Consider the following 17,781-nt stretch of genomic DNA (forward strand, 5'->3'; position numbering starts at 1 on the left):
CTCTAAGTAAACTTCTGGTTTACTATGGCATAATCTTTTGTATCAGTAAACATCTGATTTACTGTGGCTACTTTTGTATCGGTAAATTTCTGATTTACTGTGACTGCTTTTGCATTAGTAAACTTCTGGTATATTGTGATACATGATGTAGTACAAATTTGAAGAATAAGACAGGTATCTTCTCACATACATATTTACCCCATATGATTGTGGAAACATGAAGATTTTCAATCTTTCAATCATTTATAGTCTCAATATGATAGCCATTTCTATTAGTAAACTTCAGGTTTATTACAATATATATTTTGACCATAATCATATAATATGAATGGCATATTTGTATATAAGCTCTTCGAGAGCCTTCCTTTATTATCCACAATCTAATATTTACCAGACACTACTAGTGTCATGTGTCTTCTAGACAACAATTAGCTCTTCAGGAGTTGTTGATACATTTTGTACTATCAAATATTGCCCAGACACTTCTAGTATCATGAGAGAAAATCATAATCAAATGAACAATATAAAACTAATTCTAAATTTATAAATGATGAAAATTAAGAATTTTAATAATTCTACCACTAACTTTGTGATAAATATCTCCTTCAAGGAGAAATATCATTAACATCTGAATATTTTGTATCAATACGGCAACCACATAGTCATTGCATCTTTTAAGGAAAGATACACGAGTTGTTATTTCCTTCGGGGAACTCAATAACTAACCATAATATATTAATGTGGTTATAGTAGAAAGCATTCTACAAGAATGCTTTTGCCTTAGAATGATACTTAATAAAATTTTTCAAGATGTCTTACGTACAACAGGTACGTGCTACAATGATCTTTATGCCACAAAAATAATATTTATATCATTTGTTATTCTAGCTCTTCCGGAGGTGAGTTGTGGTATTTCTTCATTCACTATAGAAAATGAAAATGTGCTTCAAAAATAACTTTGAATAGCTCATTATTTTATCTACGCACAGAAAGACACAATTTCATAATATTTTCCTGCTTCGGGAGAAAATTTCAATTGTGTTACTTCTTCAGGAGCAAATTAAAATACGAAAAATTGAGTATATATTCTCTCAATCATATTACCTCTTCCGGAGCTGAATTGTAATATATTTACATCAAGAGCACGTTCATATTTACGACTTTATTAATATTATCACATTCACTTCAGGGAATGGATTAATATTTATAAAAAATTCTCATCCTTCAGGAAATCGAATATAATTATCTGAACGCGCATTAATCACAATAATTGTGATGCTTCAACCTCTTTTAAAATATTTACTACTTCAGGAGCAAATCGAGGCGTGCATGTAATATAGAGAATATTTCTCTAGCTTATCTTTAATTGTAACCACAGAAAGCCTAAATTATCACTTCTGGTGGTCATAGGCATATACCACTTCTGGTGGTTAACAAAATTTAGTTACAATGAGATATACGAAACATAACCACTTCTGGTGGTTGTATATTTCTTGCAAACTCTGCTGGAGTTTAAGTGGATCTAACAATGTTATCCACTTTGTAATCCTTTATTAAGATAATTAGGATGAAAACAAATACCAAAATAGGTATTATATACATAACATATAACCAAGCAAGCGATGATAAAGATATTAAAATATAACCAAAAGGCTCAAATTAAATTACGCAAATTTGGCCACACCAGATGTAAGTGATATCTATATCACTACTGCCAAGAAGAAAAACTCACCACCTCAAGGGTATAATCTACCTTATAATCCTCGTTATGAACAAGATCTAACCACAGACATAAAAGTGTCGCCTTACGTCAGAGACGAACACTGAAATAGAAATTAAATTCGAAGTAAGTGCTCAAAATGGCAGAGCCTCGTGCTGATAACGTGTTATAAAATAAAGACTATAAAAGAAATAAATTGAAGACAAATATAGAGGGAGATTGATATTTTATTTCACTTTTAAAGTTATGTTTATAATGAACTGAAAACTCCTCTATTTATACAAGAAAGGAAGCAGCTGCGAGACTTTTCTTTAGCTGCTTGTAAGCTAACTGCATGAGTTGCTTACAACCTGCCTGTTTAATAAGAAGCTGCTGAAAATCATTTCATTGAGCTGCTTGCAACCTGCCTGCATCAGCTCCTTAAAATTTTTTTTTAACAGAGTACTAAATGGATAATCTTCTTCAGAAAAATTATCTATAGCGGAGTAATAAATGGACATGCACGTTATAATTATTTTCGTAACAAAACTGAAATTATAATTGGGTTGGGGAACTATTTTCCCCTGTTCTTTTCTTCAGTTTATAATATTAGACAAAACTTGCCGCAAAACAATAACCCCTCGCTCTCCTGCACTCGCCCTTTCTCTCTTCTGTAGATGTTGTAATTTTCTTACAAGTTTTACATTCTAATTTCTAAGCGGGGTTTAATTAGGGTTTTACACTCAGCTATGTCTTCTACCCTTGAAATCGAAGCTCGAGAGTAAGTTCCAATTTTAATTATATAAGTATATGTTTTTGTTTTTATGAGCACTGTGTATATAATGATTATATGTTTTTCTTTGCTTGCAGTGTGATTAAGATAGTTCTTCAATTTTGCAAGGAGAATTCATTGCATCAAAGTTTTCAGGTTTTACAAAATGAGTGCCAAGTTTCACTGAATACAGTGGACAGTCTTGAAACATTTGTTGCTGATATTAATAGTGGAAGATGGGATGCAGTGTTACCTCAAGTTGCACAACTTAAGCTTCCTAGACATATACTTGAGGATTTGTATGAGCAGGTATTCACCTTCTCTACGATCTTGTCAACAGTGACGAAGCCAGGAATTTTTATAAGGGGATTCAGAAAATACTATAGAATGTTATAGTTGAGATTTGAACTTGTGATCTAAATCAATTTTTGAATCCCCTTTACCATTACCTTAACTTTTTTTGGGGGGGATAAGGTCCCCTTTACCACTACCTTATGCAAGGTGATTCAACAGTTTATATATAGTAATTTAACAGAAAAGTTTTGTTTTTACCATATTTGCATAGGATAATTTTTTGATGAAGGGGATTCAATTGAACCCCTTCGCTCTTATTAGCTCCCCCTCTGCACACAAGTAGGAGTGATTTATGCATAGTCATTTAGGTTCACGCATTGTGAATATAGTTGTTATAAAATTAATAATTTTTTTTTTGATGGTGGTGTCCGTACTAACTTCCGCACGTTGACTATTCCACTGATACTTGCTACCTCCCACTAGCATTGGTACCCGGTAACTACCAATTAATAGAACCTAAAATGGATGAAACATCGAATAGGTAGAGATGAAGGTCCTCTATTGATATCTTATACAATGAAGATGAAGGTCCTCTATTGATATCTTATACGTTTTATCATTTCATGTATTCAAAGTAAAAAATGGGAGTTTTGCGTGCGGACATTCTTCTTTGTTCAATTGAATTTTATCTCGAGGTGTCAAATGGGTTGAGAGGAAAAAGGAAGAGAAAGATATGTTGGTTGCTTGATAATTTATTGAATACCCGTCTCACGGCTCACCTATTTATAAAGTAAAAACATAATACACATAATATTTGTTCAATGTGGGACATCATCTATCTAAGAACATAAAAACTCCTATATTCTAACACACCCACTCAAACCCAAAGGTAGGAAAACCAACTTGAGTTTGTTTATTTTGAAAACAGAGAAAAGTAAACCATCAACAAAATAGTGGATGGTCATGGAAAGCCACATAAATAGTGTTACACGAAAGGTTTTTGGGGAAAAAATTATCTTCCTGAAAACTGGTCAAAACAATGACCAGAATAGCTGGAAGAATGGCCGAATACTTGCCAAACAGTGGTGGTGTCACAGAATGGTTACATGAATTGAGCGCTATTGCCAAACAGTCACAGGAAAAGAAGTTTGATGTTGCACACTGTCACTTGAAAGAGGGACATTGTTGCCAGAACAGCCATCAGAAAGAGGTGTAATGCTCTCAGAACGGTCAGTTGAAACAGGCATGGCACCATTGGATGGTTCCTGTAATAGGAGTAGTGCCAACTGTAACAGGCACAGGAAAGTGGCAAGAATAGTAAAACTATATAAAGAAAAACTTAGATGGACAGACATCATAAGCTTGCTACCTGGTAGGCAGAAGTTAAGAGTCTGTCAAAAATTATACAGACTATGATTTCAAGTGAGAAGTAGAAGAGAAAGTGTACTGATAACTTGATAATTGATGAAGATAAGACACTTATAAGTGTAAAGCACGATGTACCTTTGATATTTGTCTAGAAGTTATCACTTCTCACATAATAGCTCTCTCCACAACACTTAACATTCTAATATAATGAAGGGATTTGTGCTTTTTTTAAAACCTTTAGGATCTGCATATAATTAATGTTTTGCATGCTCCATTCTTTCTTATTGTGATGCCTATAGCTAGCATGGCATCAGGCTCATTACATAGTCTCTGCTGCATACTTGCACAAGACAGAACTTAGAGTTCAGCGTCATGCTTCTTTTAGTAAGGTGCTGAATTAGGATGAGCTTCGAAGATTATAAGAAAAAAAAAATTCATCAATTATAAATGTATCTTTTCCTTGCCTATTTTTTCCTCGAAGTACTTAGTCACCTCTTTTGCTTTCGTTTTGGTATCGAATTGTGCTCTTAACTGCTTTCCTTATCTGATAGATAGTTTTGGAAATGATTGAACTTCGGGAGATGGATACTGCACGGGCTATTTTAAGACAAACAAACGTGATGGGTGTCATTAAACAGGAGCAACCAGAAAGATATCTGAGGCTTGAACATCTGCTAGTCCGGACTTACTTTGATCCACATGAGGTTAGTATCATTCTTTAAAAAAATGATTAAATTTCTTTGGTCTTTTTTTTCTTCTGTGAATCATAGCCGTCAAAGAACTGGTGAGATTTAACCAAGAAAAAAAGAAGATATAGAGAAAGAAAAAGCATTCTTGGTTTTTTTGAATACCCTCGTAGGTTGTCCTCTAGTTTAGTTTGCAATGCCCTTCAAGTGGATTTGCTCTGTGATGGGAAAAATTTCGTATATTTACGAAAAAACTGTGTTAGGCTTCTCTAAATTCGTTGGTCCCCACTCCGCAAAGTTGCGTCTTGTTAACTTTGGCCTGAATATATGCTGAGTTTGGCTTTTGATGTTGCATTCAAATATTATGTGGACAAGCTAGTGTGGCTTTTGACGTTGCATTCAAATATTATTTCTGCAGGCTTATGCAGATTCAACCAAAGAAAAGAGGCGTGCACAAATTGCACAAGGTTGCCATTGTTTCAGTTTCTGCAGCTTTATACATAAACCTGATAATACACATATTTAGTGAGGATTATTTGCAGTCAGTTTTAGTCTGTTCCACATGAAACTGAGGAGTATAGTTTTGGTCTGTTCCACATGAAACTGACGAGTTAGTTTTAAGAATATATCTTGGTAAATGTACGGTGGCTGAAGACACCTATATCCTTTTTTTTCTTTTTTGATAATCGAGATATCTCCGAGGGCCTCTACTGCACGGCTTGAAATTGATGGACAATGGGCTCGCCCTCTACCCTTCTCCATTTAATACCAGGCTTTGGTTTACTGCGGGGTTTGAGTGCACCTAACCCACACATCAGTCGATGGCTCTTACTACTAGACCAAATCTATGAGGACCGTACAGGGTACCCCTATCCGTATCCAAATCCTAAGATTCATCTGATGATAAATTTAAACTTAGATTTGCTCCGAGTTACATACTCGTAGCTCTTCATTTTTCAGTACTTACTTTTTACTGTTTCTTATCATTTGTACAACTGCACCAATTCACAAATGCTGTGAAAGTTAGGATAAATGGGATGAGAATGCAGGTGATAATGTTGGATCTGAATCTGTGGCGAGCTTCATAATGTCATTTATATATGCTGAGGCATATTATTATCTGTACTCTGGATTATAATATATTTTCCTTGGCTGTATTTCAGCACTCTCTCAAGAGGTTTCTGTTGTTCCACCTTCACGACTAATGGCTTTGATCGGTCAGGCCCTGAAGTGGCAGCAGCATCAAGGTGAGATTTATAATTATGAATACATGTTTTCTCCCCTTTATATTACTGGATACATTTTTCAGATTGAAATTTAACATCAGACTGACAAGCACTTTGCATTTTTTTAATAAGTGACTTACGAGCACTTTGCGTTTGTTGAGATAGAGCAAACTACAGGCTTTATCAATGACCTCAAATTCAACTATTTGTTATATGTTGGTGGGAATGGTGAATTTTGGATCCTACATTACACACCAGTATCGATCATTGATGAGTAATCTCTGCCTCTTTATTTCACTTTTGGGGAGGCAGGTTTTGGTTCTCAGGAGCTCATGGGTTCTAGATCCTTCGTTTGTTTCAAATCCTTGGACTAATTTTTGCTCTGAAACATTGATATATGTCTCTAATATCAGTGAATAAGAAGTATTGTAACAAACAACACAAGGAGCAGCAAAAAGTGCAAGAACTGATAGACTGCATCTTCTTGCCTATGGTTTTAGTAGCTCATCAGCTCCAGAGCCAGTTTTCTATCTTGAAACAATTTGCACACTTTATCCTATCTTGACACACCAATACTGGATGAAAGCACATATGTTTCTCAAAGAAGGATAGAATAATACTTTTCTTTTATCTTGTGTTAAGTGACATTTAATTTTAGGATTTTCATGGTTGATCTATGGCACAAATATCACTTTATCCAAACGGTGTTTAGAATTAATTCCTTTACTAGCATGCCAATATGACTCCTTTTTGCGGATATCATTTTTTTCTATCTCATTTCAGGTCTACTTCCACCTGGTACTCAATTTGACTTATTCCGAGGAACAGCTGCCATGAAACAAGATGAAGAAGATATGTATCCAACAACTCTTGGGCACACTATTAAGGTTGGTTTTATTATCTCAGTTCAGCTTGCCAAATTCATTTTGTTTTTTAGATGAAAACATGCAATTGTGTGTTTTGGTGGTTATTTGGTTTCATCAAATACCTCATGCTGTTTTGCGATTAAATTTTCTGAAATCCCTGGAATTTGTTCCATTCTTTCAGTTTCTGTGCATGTATGTTCAGATATCACTGCACGATCAGCTTTTTGTCACTGCTCTCTCTGTTTATTGTGGGCAAAAAGAAATTACTTACTGTAGTTTTCAGTATTAAAGAGTATTTTTCTATCTTCCTTTCTGCAAATTTGCCGGTAGAGATTGGTCTATAGTTTTACTTTTCACTTTTTCACATTTCGTTTTCTGGTAAAACCTAGAAGATTAGATGTGGTCAGACAATTGCTTATGTGAAATATAGCGGACATGGGCAATTCAATTTATTTAAGTTTTCTTTATTTGATCTTCAGCAATTACACTGGGTCTGTTGTTGTTGTTGTTGTTGTTGTTGTTGTTGTTGTTGTTCAGCAATTAAAAAAAAGGAGCGTCTCTTCTTTGATCCCAGCTCCCCATCCACCCATGTTTTGATTTCACTCTCTTCATCTAACAAAATAAATAGTTAAGCAGCGTCATGCTGTACTTTCTTGAGTCTCTTTTCTTGTGATCATTGTCATTGTTTATTTTCCTTTATTTTTTCCTGTGTGGATGTGCATTTATTCCATTTGGCTTCTCATTAAGATATGTATACCCTTGCTATTTTACCTAATCCCTTTCCCTGTTTTTTTTCATTCTCTCAAGGTTGCGTTTCGGTATAGGGTCTTTGCAGGTTTTACTCCATGGTGTTTGGCCAGAATAATGACGTATATGAAAGAAACTTAATCTGAACTCTAATCAAGTTTTACTTAAATCGAGAAAATTCTTTTCGGTAGAGCTTAAAATGAAAATTGAAAATATTTTCCAGGCATCTGTTTTTATTTTCTGGTGATGCCGTCAGTTCAATGTTTTCTTCTTTTCCTTCTCGGGTTTTCTCTTTTCATCTAACCTAAAAAAAGTACAAAAAATAAGTAACAAATGTAGGTCCAAGATGCAAAATCCTACTGCAGCAAGCTGATATGTGTCTCAAAGAGAAACCCATTTCTGTGTGATAATGAAGCACAAGCCCAATCTGGACTTAGCAGCTTCAGTTGGAGGCAAGGAAAACATGATGTGAGATGTGAGGTGATATTTAAGGTGGCTTAGCTTCTCCAGTAGGAGCAGGGTGGAGCCATGGAGGAGGTTGTATAAGAAATAACAGTTTATAAGATGTTGAATAAAGGGGATGCAATATTGAGAGTGGGCCATTGGGCAGTGGTGGATGCAGCTCTAAGGCAACGGGTTCATCTGCCCAGTACTTTCGACGCAGACCATTGATATATCTGTGAAAACCCACTAAAATTTCAACAAATTTTAGATCTGAACCGATAATAGTACAATGAGTTCAGTGCTAAGAACTTTAAAGGTCAAACATATCAAATGTAAATCCTGGATCCGCCTCTGCCGTTGAGAGAAATAGATGAAATGCAAAATTTCAGAATTTACAAAGGATACTATCCATTTTTGTGCTGAATGGATGGCTCTTATTGTTTCCCTTGTATCCCTTGATTTGGTAACTTGCAAAACAGAAAATTCTTGTCTGTATGTAGCAGTTCGGCACATGGATTTTTTTGGTTTTCTTTCCTTTTTAAAAATAAATAAAAACAAGAGGCGAAACCTTAGAATCTTTCTTCTTGCATTTCCTGACGAGCACGAGGTTTCTTGAAGATGACAATTTTCTTTGTAGTAAGTCATACTTGTTGTATATTAATAAATAGACATGATATAGGAATAACATAAAATAGCTTGAGAAAATTTTCTTCTCATTTGCCATGCTTTAGTTATCTGGCAGTCAGTGAGGTTGCCTTCAAAACTATGACTGCTTATTTGTGCCTGATAGTCTAACTTTCCTGACGCAGTCACACTTATTTTTCACGTTTAGGTTCCAACTTCTTTTCATCTTTCTCAAAGATAATACAAAGTAGACCAATGAACTCCTGGGGCAGTCTTTTTTATTGACTGCATGAAACAATTGTCATGCACATGGAATAGGAATATGTTATAGTTTCTCATATGTACAGATGAATAAACTTTCAGAATCATTGCTTTGTCCTTTTGCATTGTTATGGTGGTTGCACACTCCTGATGTTTTTAACTAATTTCTTTGAATATATCATATTTACGTTCAACATTTTCTCCTTTTCTTTAAGGTGAGGGTAGGGATTTCAATCCAATAAAATGTTTATTTTACTAGTTTTGTTTTGCCTGCAGTTCGGGAAGAAAAGTCACCCAGAGTGTGCTAGGTTCTCACCAGACGGACAATTCCTCGTCTCATGTTCAGTTGATGGATTTATTGAGGTATGTAAGTCTACAAATCCTCTGACTTCGTTTTCTTTGTTGATAATGGGAGTAAACTCAGTTGTATCATCCGTCCACCAGGTTTGGGACCACATAAGTGGAAAACTGAAGAAGGATCTCCAGTACCAGGCTGATGTGAGTTCCTATTTATATTTTTGTGTACATACTTGATTGTCTGACTTGTCCTTATTTTCTGGGAAGTAAACTAATCTGTCATGGTCACTGTCACGCCTGCATATTACTTTTGGTGCTTAAAAAATCTTTGATGGAAGCTTTCCTGAAGAAGGTTGAATGATCTCTGAAAAGAGGACCTGGATAGTAAATGGACTCAAATTTGTATTAGCTATTTTCGAACTTGTGTTGTTCATGCTTGTAAGGCACTTTATATTTGCTGACCTGCATATTTCTGTAGGAAACCTTTATGATGCATGATGATGCTGTCCTTTGTGTTGATTTCAGCAGAGACTCGGAAATGCTTGCATCTGGGTCTCAAGATGGAAAAATAAAGGTAGGCGTTTATTTTGATACCTATCTGTTTTTTTTATTATTTTCTCTGCAAGTTTTTCTGAAGTGAGTCTGAAGAGCTTGGCATGATCTACCAGTCTTAAATTTGGTATCACTGGTTCCTTGTCCCTTCTGTCTCTTCTTCTAGAGCAGTTGCATTGTAGAGATGCATGTATGTTTGGATTTCTATATTGCCTCACTTCAAATAGGTTCAGTACTTGGGGACAAACTTTTCAACTCACAAAGAAGAGATCCATCCCATGTCTGATGTATTAAGTTGACTCCAGTGCATGTCAAGAACATATTCTAATGGTCTGAACGTGTGAGAATTAGCAATAGAAAGTACTCAAGCTGTTCTATTTATTGTCCCAGTTTGACCTAACATGATTATATAGAGTAGAGTTGAAAGTATGAATTGCTTTTTTTTTATTTTGATTTGCACCGGGTGTCCAAGTCTCTTTGAGCCCCGACTAATCCCGGGGGTGCACAGGCCCTCGGCAAGGAATTTCCCGCAAGTACACCACGGTTAATTCAGGTTTTACCCAGTCCGATGGCCCTCAGAAATTGTTTGCACCCAGTAGGTTTCGAACTTGAGACCTTGAAAGGGAGCAAACCCCAAGGCTCAAGTCAATTGCCACCAGGCCAACCCCTGATCATGCTTATTATCTTTTCATTTGCCATGGGAAATGATCATGACCTGCTCAGGTGATTGCTCTGTCAAAAAGAAAAAAAAAAGAGGCAAAAGGATTCCTGACGGGGGCTGTGCACAGAGCATTCTGAGCACTCGGTGTTTGCTATTGCACCTGCTGCTTCCCTTTGCACTTTTGGTATTATATGTTATCTTAACTCTGTTTATTGATATCTGATGTTTCTACATTTGATACTGTCATGATAGGTTTGGCGCATAAGGACGGGTCAGTGCTTGCGCCGTCTTGAACGTGCACACTCTCAGGGTGTCACCAGTATAGTCTTCTCTCGAGATGGAACTCAGATCTTAAGCACATCATTTGACAGCACAGCAAGGTTATTTTTTATTATTATTTTTGCCATTTTCTGTTGTTTTGATGGCATGTCAGTGAGTGGATGTTCGTCACTGTGATCTTTTTCTCTTAAAAGATATCCTCAGAGATGCAATCACCCCCTTCTTTTATCTTCCTGCAAACCGGTGGAAGGAAATAAAAGAAAAGGATAAGGGCTCCTTTAATAGAAATTAATTGCTGTCAGTCTTGATTGGGAGACGCATGTCTTTCATTCTCTGATATCTCTTTGCTTTATCAAATAGAATTCACGGTCTGAAGTCAGGAAAGTTGTTAAAAGAATTTCGCGGCCACTCGTCTTACGTTAATGACGCTATCTTTACTAGTGATGGATCTCGAGTCATTACCGCATCTAGTGATGGCTCAGTGAAGGTAAGTTACTTGCAACCTAGAACTCGTGATTGAGACACACGTGTGTTGTAGTTATCTGCATTAAGATTCTTTCGATATCTACATAGTTCTTTGACCGTAATTTGTCTGGGATACCTACAACAGGTCTGGGATTCGAAAACAACTGAGTGTCTACACACATTTAGGCCACCACCTCCATTAAGGGTATTCAACTCTCATTGGGGCATTACTATCTTTTTCTTGCCTTTTTTTTAAATTTTCGTAGGATACTTACATGAAATATTGTTTTTGAACTCATTTGTGGCTTCCATCTTTGCCTCTGCAGGGCGGTGATGCATCTGTGAACTCTGTCCATCTTTTCCCTAAGAATACTGACCACATTATTGTGTGTAACAAGACATCATCTATTTATCTCATGACACTTCAAGGACAGGTAATCATAGTTGTGTTAGTGTTGTAATCTCCGCTCTATTTTGTTGGTCGTTTAATTATATGTAATTACTTTGCCTATACGTTACAGGGTAGATGAAAAGCGGGTTGTATATTATGCTGAATATTTTAATTGTTATTACCATTTGAGGAATTTTACGTGATTAGTGCATATCGTTTAAGTGTTTTTACAATCTTCAGGGAAATCATTAGTGCTAACATTTCACTCTTCTGCTCCATTCCCCATAAAAATTTCATTTATATTTCCTTGAACTAATAATGCCTCCTGAGAACTTCATTAATTCGTATTTCCGTTGAAACTAATGATGCTCCGGTGGTTTAATGACTAGCAAGACCAGTGTTATTGGGGGTAAGGTCAAATGTATAATTGCATATGCTCACGGTTGAGTATGGTCTAGTGTTGTACAATATATTGGGCCTTTTGCTTATATTTTGAGCAATTCTCTGTAAACCATATCTGACAAGTGACAACTTCCAAAGTTTGCTGGATTCTACTTTGTCATGGTTTGCTTTTTAAGTGTGGATAGTAGTTGGTTTCAGATTACAAAAAGACCAAATGCATATAGGCTGAATGACGATAAAAGAATTGTAATGATTTAAATATCTCCTGAAGTTTTATATACATGTGACTGTTATGTGTCTCTTTGTGTGTGTTGATAGAAGCAAAAAGAATTTGTTTGCAGTGTCACCTTTCGCACTTTATAAGAGAGAACAGGGAGAGGGAAGTGGGATGAGTACAATAGTATTCAAATTATGCATTGTAGTTGAGCTGGCATCGATAATTTCCGGAGATTCTCTCTTAATTTTGTTGGAAAACAGACTAGAGTGGTGAAAAATGGGTTTTCCAACAATCAGGCGCACGTTCTTGTAGAAATGGAACTAATCTTTATTAATAAAAAGTTAAATAAGGTAATTATAATGGTAAATGTATTTATCAAAAAATTATACTATAGTAGATTAAATGATTGCGCATTGCAGAATTTTAAAGAGCTCAAACTGTGCATGAGTTAAATTCCTGCAATTTTTGGATGTAGGTTGTTAAAAGTTTCTCATCTGGTAAAAGAGAAGGTGGAGATTTTCTCGCTGCTTGTCTATCACCAAAAGGTGAATGGATTTACTCTGTAGGCGAAGACAGGTATGACCAAAATTTAAGTCCTTCTCACTATTGCAATTTGAGTATCAATGCTATTAGATGGTGATTTCCTCATCCTGCTTCTATTAGATTTAAAACTTCAAGGATCTCTAATCTGGAGTTGTCTTTACAACTAAGTTTAGCTGGTGGATTATATATGTGCAGTCTAAGGAATTAATGTGAAACTCCTTTGGCTGTCTTCGAGCTACTTATAAAAATTCCTCGCTAGTTGTAGAGTTCCGATATATTTCTTTTTCCTTCCTTTCTAACAGTCAATGTGTGCATCAGTTATATGAACTTGATGAAGTGCTTGCTATTATACCTATGAACTTTGTATTGAAACAATCTTGGGTTGATGAGGTGTTTTGTACATTTCGACAGAAATTTGTACTGCTTTGGTTTTCAATCAGGCAAACTGGAGCATCTGATGAAGGTAAGCTCTTAACTCTGAGGTTAAGTTTGTATCTACCAGGTGTTATTCATTGCTTTTATTAATGCTTTTATCGGCGTACTGTGTGAAAATATGGCTTTGCATTGGTTCTAAGACTTGCATTCTCATTTAAGTTGGGGACAGGTTAAAGCGATTGAGCATTTGTACTCTCTGCATTCTGGCAGGTACATGAAAAGGAAGTTATTGGTATTACACACCATCCCCATATAAACCTTGTTGCCACATATGGAGAAGACTGCACCATGAAACTGTGGAAGCCTTAACCAGTCTTTGCCTTACTGAAGTTTGCAGAAAAGCAATATTTTCGACAGTAAAGGTTAATTGTTTGTTGGATATGTTGCCTTGCCTCGGAGGTGGATGCCGCAATTCTATTTGGGGTGGATTTCGGGTGGTGGGTGGGGGCGCGAGGATCGTATCGGTTGGTTAGTGGGATCTGATTTATCCAGCTTTTTGTAATCTTATGTAATTTATCTCCTACTTTGTTGGATTTTAGTCTATCAAATCTTAGATTCTCAGATTATTCAGGCTATTAAAAGTTTGTATTCATTGAGTTTTGAAGAAATTTAAATCTCGGTATCAAATCCTAGACTTGTGAAGTAAAATAGTGACTTACGATCTGCCCTTTTGATTGTTTATTATTTTTAATAGCAGGTGTTATCAGGTTCTAATATGTTGTGTTTTAAAGAAGTGAATATCGAATTTTCAGATGGGTCTTTTAACAAAGCAACATGGATGGCGATGATTCATATAGCTGGCCTCGATTAGTTTGGGACTGAGGCGTAATTGTTGTTGTATTTTAATTTGCATATGGGGCAATGACAAAACTAATCCACCTAAACAGGATATTCTCTTAGGGTAGAAGTCTGCATAATGAGCAATAGTTGTTTCTGATTTCTGTGAGGTAGTGGTGGCAAAATGGATAAAATAAATAGTTATCCATCCATATTATCTACAAAAAATGGATTGGATAATGAACTTTTTAAAAATGGGTCAAATATGGATACGAACCATATTATTCATTGATGCAATTAGTGAAGATCGCAGTGGAATTTCGTTAATCTAGGAGCTAATGCTCGAAGAAGATGGCAACTAGATCAGGGTAATACTGAGAAAATTATCTAGAAGAGAAATGAGAAAGAGAAGAGTAGAATGATCTTATTTCATGAATGACTTCAATTACAATGTATCAGTGTATTTATATCACCATCTAACAAGCAACCATATTGATTATAGTCTCTCTACAGTGCTTCTTCCCCCTAACTGTTTTAACTAACTTTCAACTAACTCAGAACCAAGTATAACTAACTCTTCTAACAACTGTAACTAACGTGATGCTAACTAACACGATACTAACTGTAATGCTCATTTCTCCCACAATCTTATACTTGCATCAATACCCCTCGCTTAAAGATGATCCTTGTCCTCAAGGATGGAATGCTGGAAAGCAGTGTTGTAATATCTGTGGCTTGTGTTGCATCAATACCTGCCCATTTAACTAAGACTTGACATATAGCTTTGTTACCCTTCTTAACCATTCGCCTAACTAAAATAGATTCAGGAGTAGGGCAATGTGGGCTGGAAAGATGAAAAACTGGAAAACTGGAGGGTGGTTAATGGTAGTAGGAACCTCAAGACACTTCTTAAGTTGTGAGGCATGAAAGGTAGGGTGAATCAGCACATCAGCCGGAAGTAACAGCCTATAGGCAACTGCACCAATCTTCTCAACAATAATATATGGCCCAAAATGTTTAGCTGCCAACTTGTTGAAGGGTCGAGTAGTAACTGATACTTGTCTGTAAGGTTGGAGCTTCAGGTAGACCCAATCACCCACACTAAAAGACCTGTCAGTCCTGTGTTTATCAGTAGTGTCCTTCATTCTTCGTTGAGCTCGTGTGATATGGAATTCCAGCAACTGAATCACTGTCTCTCTAGCTTCTAGGGACCTGTCAACCATCTCATAAACAACTTCACCAGCCAGGCAAGGAAGGTGAATGGGAGGTTTCTGCCCATACAAAACCTCATAAGGAGTGTATCTGATGGCAGTGTGATAAGAGGTGTTATACCACCATTCTGATAATGACAAGTAGGAAGACCAGTCATGGGGCTTATCAGAGCAGAAACACCTTAAGTAAGTCTCCAATGTTCTATTCAAAACCTCTGTTTGACCATCAGTCTGAGGGTGGTAAGCTGTTGATCTCTGCAATTGGACACCTTGTAGTGTGAAAAGCTCTTGCCAAAAACTACTGAGAAACACAGGATCTCTATCACTTGAGGCATGCCATGAAGTTTAAAATGTTGTCTAAGAAGCATTGAGCTACAGATTGAGCAGTATATGGATGGGACAAGGCCGTGAAATGACCATACTTAATCTCTCTACCACAACCAAGATCACCTCCTTGCCATTGGACTTAGGTTGACCTTCAATAAAATCCAAGCAAATATCAGTCCAAACTCCTTTAGGAATTGGTAGAGGCTGCAACAATCCAGGAGATGCAACAGCATTATATTTGTGCCTCTGACATATATCACATTTGCTGATGTACATCCTGGTATCCTGGCTAAGAGTCTTCCAAAACAATAAGGAATGCAATCTCTTAATGGTGGCATCCATACCAGAGTGACCTCCTTGAGGAGTGGCATGCCATAGTTCAATGATAGCTGTTCTTAATTGTATTTCATCACCAACCAGAAGCATGCCCTTCCACCTTAGCTGGTTGTTACACCAGGTATATGATTTATAAGGTTGATGTTGTATCTTAGTGATCACAAACTGCAGTATTGGATCAGTGAACCAGGTATTTTGAATCTGAAGGAACAAGGAATCATTTGGAGTTAGCAAAGAAAGAGCTAACAACTCAACATCTGGTTTCCTTGACAAGGCATCTGCAGCCTTGTTTTCTACTCTCTTTTTATACTCAATAGAGAAATCAAAAGCCATGAGCTTTGAGATACCAGCAACCTGAAAATTAGTATGAACCTGCTATTTCAAAAGATGTTTTAGGGCCTTCTGATCTGTCTTCACAATGAATGGTCTTCCCAACATATAGTGAGACCATTTGGTAACAGCAAAGATGAGTGCCAACAGTTCTCTATTATAGATTGACATTGCCTGGTGTCTTGGAGCTAGAGACTTACTGATGTAAGCTATAGGATGCCCTTGCTGCATTAGCACTGCTCCAATACCCTTCCCACTAGCATCAGTTTCCCCAACAAAAGATTTAGCATAATCTGGCATTGCTAAAACAGATGCAAAAACTAGTGTTTGTTTCAGCTGGTTAAAAGCTGTAGTGCATTCTTCAGTCCAAGAGAAGCCTTCCTTCTTAAGTTGATCATGTAATGGTCTGCATATAGCACCAAACCCTTTGATGAACCTCCCGTAGTATCCAACAAGTCCAAGAAATCCCCTCAGTTGTTTAATATTGCTAGGAATAAGCCAACTCTGTAAAACCAGTATTTTCTTTGGATCAGTTGAAACCCCTCCAGCACTGATAAAATGACCTAAGTACTTCACCTTCGACACACCAAATGCTCACTTAGACATCGTAGCATACAACTGATAGTGTTGCATCAATTCAAAGACAACCTTCACATGCCCAACATGAGCAAACATGCTTTTACTATAAATCAAAATTTCATCAAAAAATACTAAGACTGACTTCCTCAATAATGGTTTAAAAATAGAATTCATAAGGCTTTGGAATGATGAAGGAGTATTAGTTAGCCCAAAAGGCATACTTAAGAACTCATAGTGACCTTCATGAGTTTTGAAAGCTGTTTTGTGGGTGTCTTCCTTTGCCATTCTCAGTTGGTGGTACCCTGCTCTAAGATCTATCTTAGAGAACACAACTGCACCACCTAATTCATCAAGCAAATTTTCAATAATGGGTATAGGGAACTTATCCTTAACTGTCATATGGTTCAACTCCCTATAGTCAATACACAACCTCCAACTATCACTTTTTACTACCAATACAACAGGTGATGCATAAGGACTAGTACTGTGCTGGATTACCCCTTGGTCCATCATTTCTTGAACTAACTTCTCAATGATATCCTTCTTTATCCCAGGATATCTATATGGTCTTTTGTTCACCGGACTTGCAGATTTTATTAAAGGTATTCTGTGATCAAAAAGCCTCGATGATGAGGGGGTAAGGTTGTAGGTACTTCAAAAATACGTGAGTACTGCTTGATAATAGCAGACAAAGCAGGTGTAAGTGTAGCCTCCTGTGTTGCTTGTATAGTTGTGGCACTGCTTTCCATTTGCATCTTTGTCCATCAATGACATCATGAAGAACTGGGCCTCTGAGTCATTTAGTTTGGGTAGAGAAGTAGCTTTAGTTGACTTCCATTGGTTATTAGCACCCCTCAGTACATGCTTCTTGCCTTGGTGCACAAACTCAATAGTCTTGTTCCTGAAATCAAACAGGATTCTTCCTAAGGTGCTGAGCCATTGCACTCCTAACACTATATCCACATTTTCTAATGGCAACAGTAGGAAATTTG

At 36.6% G+C, this 17,781-nt stretch overlaps 1 protein-coding gene across 1 annotated transcript; it reads left to right on the forward strand.

Moving 5' to 3' along the window:
* Window positions 1–2,285: 2,285 nt before the first annotated feature.
* LOC104103995 (suppressor of mec-8 and unc-52 protein homolog 1-like) lies at window positions 2,286–13,901 on the forward strand. The gene is made up of 16 exons (XM_009611978.4): window positions 2,286–2,480; window positions 2,570–2,780; window positions 4,685–4,837; window positions 5,238–5,286; window positions 5,983–6,066; window positions 6,829–6,932; window positions 9,264–9,350; window positions 9,432–9,485; window positions 9,763–9,858; window positions 10,750–10,877; window positions 11,137–11,263; window positions 11,387–11,446; window positions 11,568–11,675; window positions 12,727–12,827; window positions 13,206–13,257; window positions 13,440–13,901. The coding sequence occupies exons 1-16, from the start codon at window positions 2,449–2,451 to the stop codon at window positions 13,536–13,538; spliced, it is 1,545 nt and encodes a 514-aa protein (XP_009610273.1). The 5' UTR covers window positions 2,286–2,448; the 3' UTR covers window positions 13,539–13,901.
* The last annotated feature ends 3,880 nt before the right edge of the window (window positions 13,902–17,781 follow it).

The sequence above is a fragment of the Nicotiana tomentosiformis genome, chromosome 3 (assembly GCF_000390325.3).
Source record: "Nicotiana tomentosiformis chromosome 3, ASM39032v3, whole genome shotgun sequence".
NCBI classification, from domain to species: domain Eukaryota; kingdom Viridiplantae; phylum Streptophyta; class Magnoliopsida; order Solanales; family Solanaceae; genus Nicotiana; species Nicotiana tomentosiformis.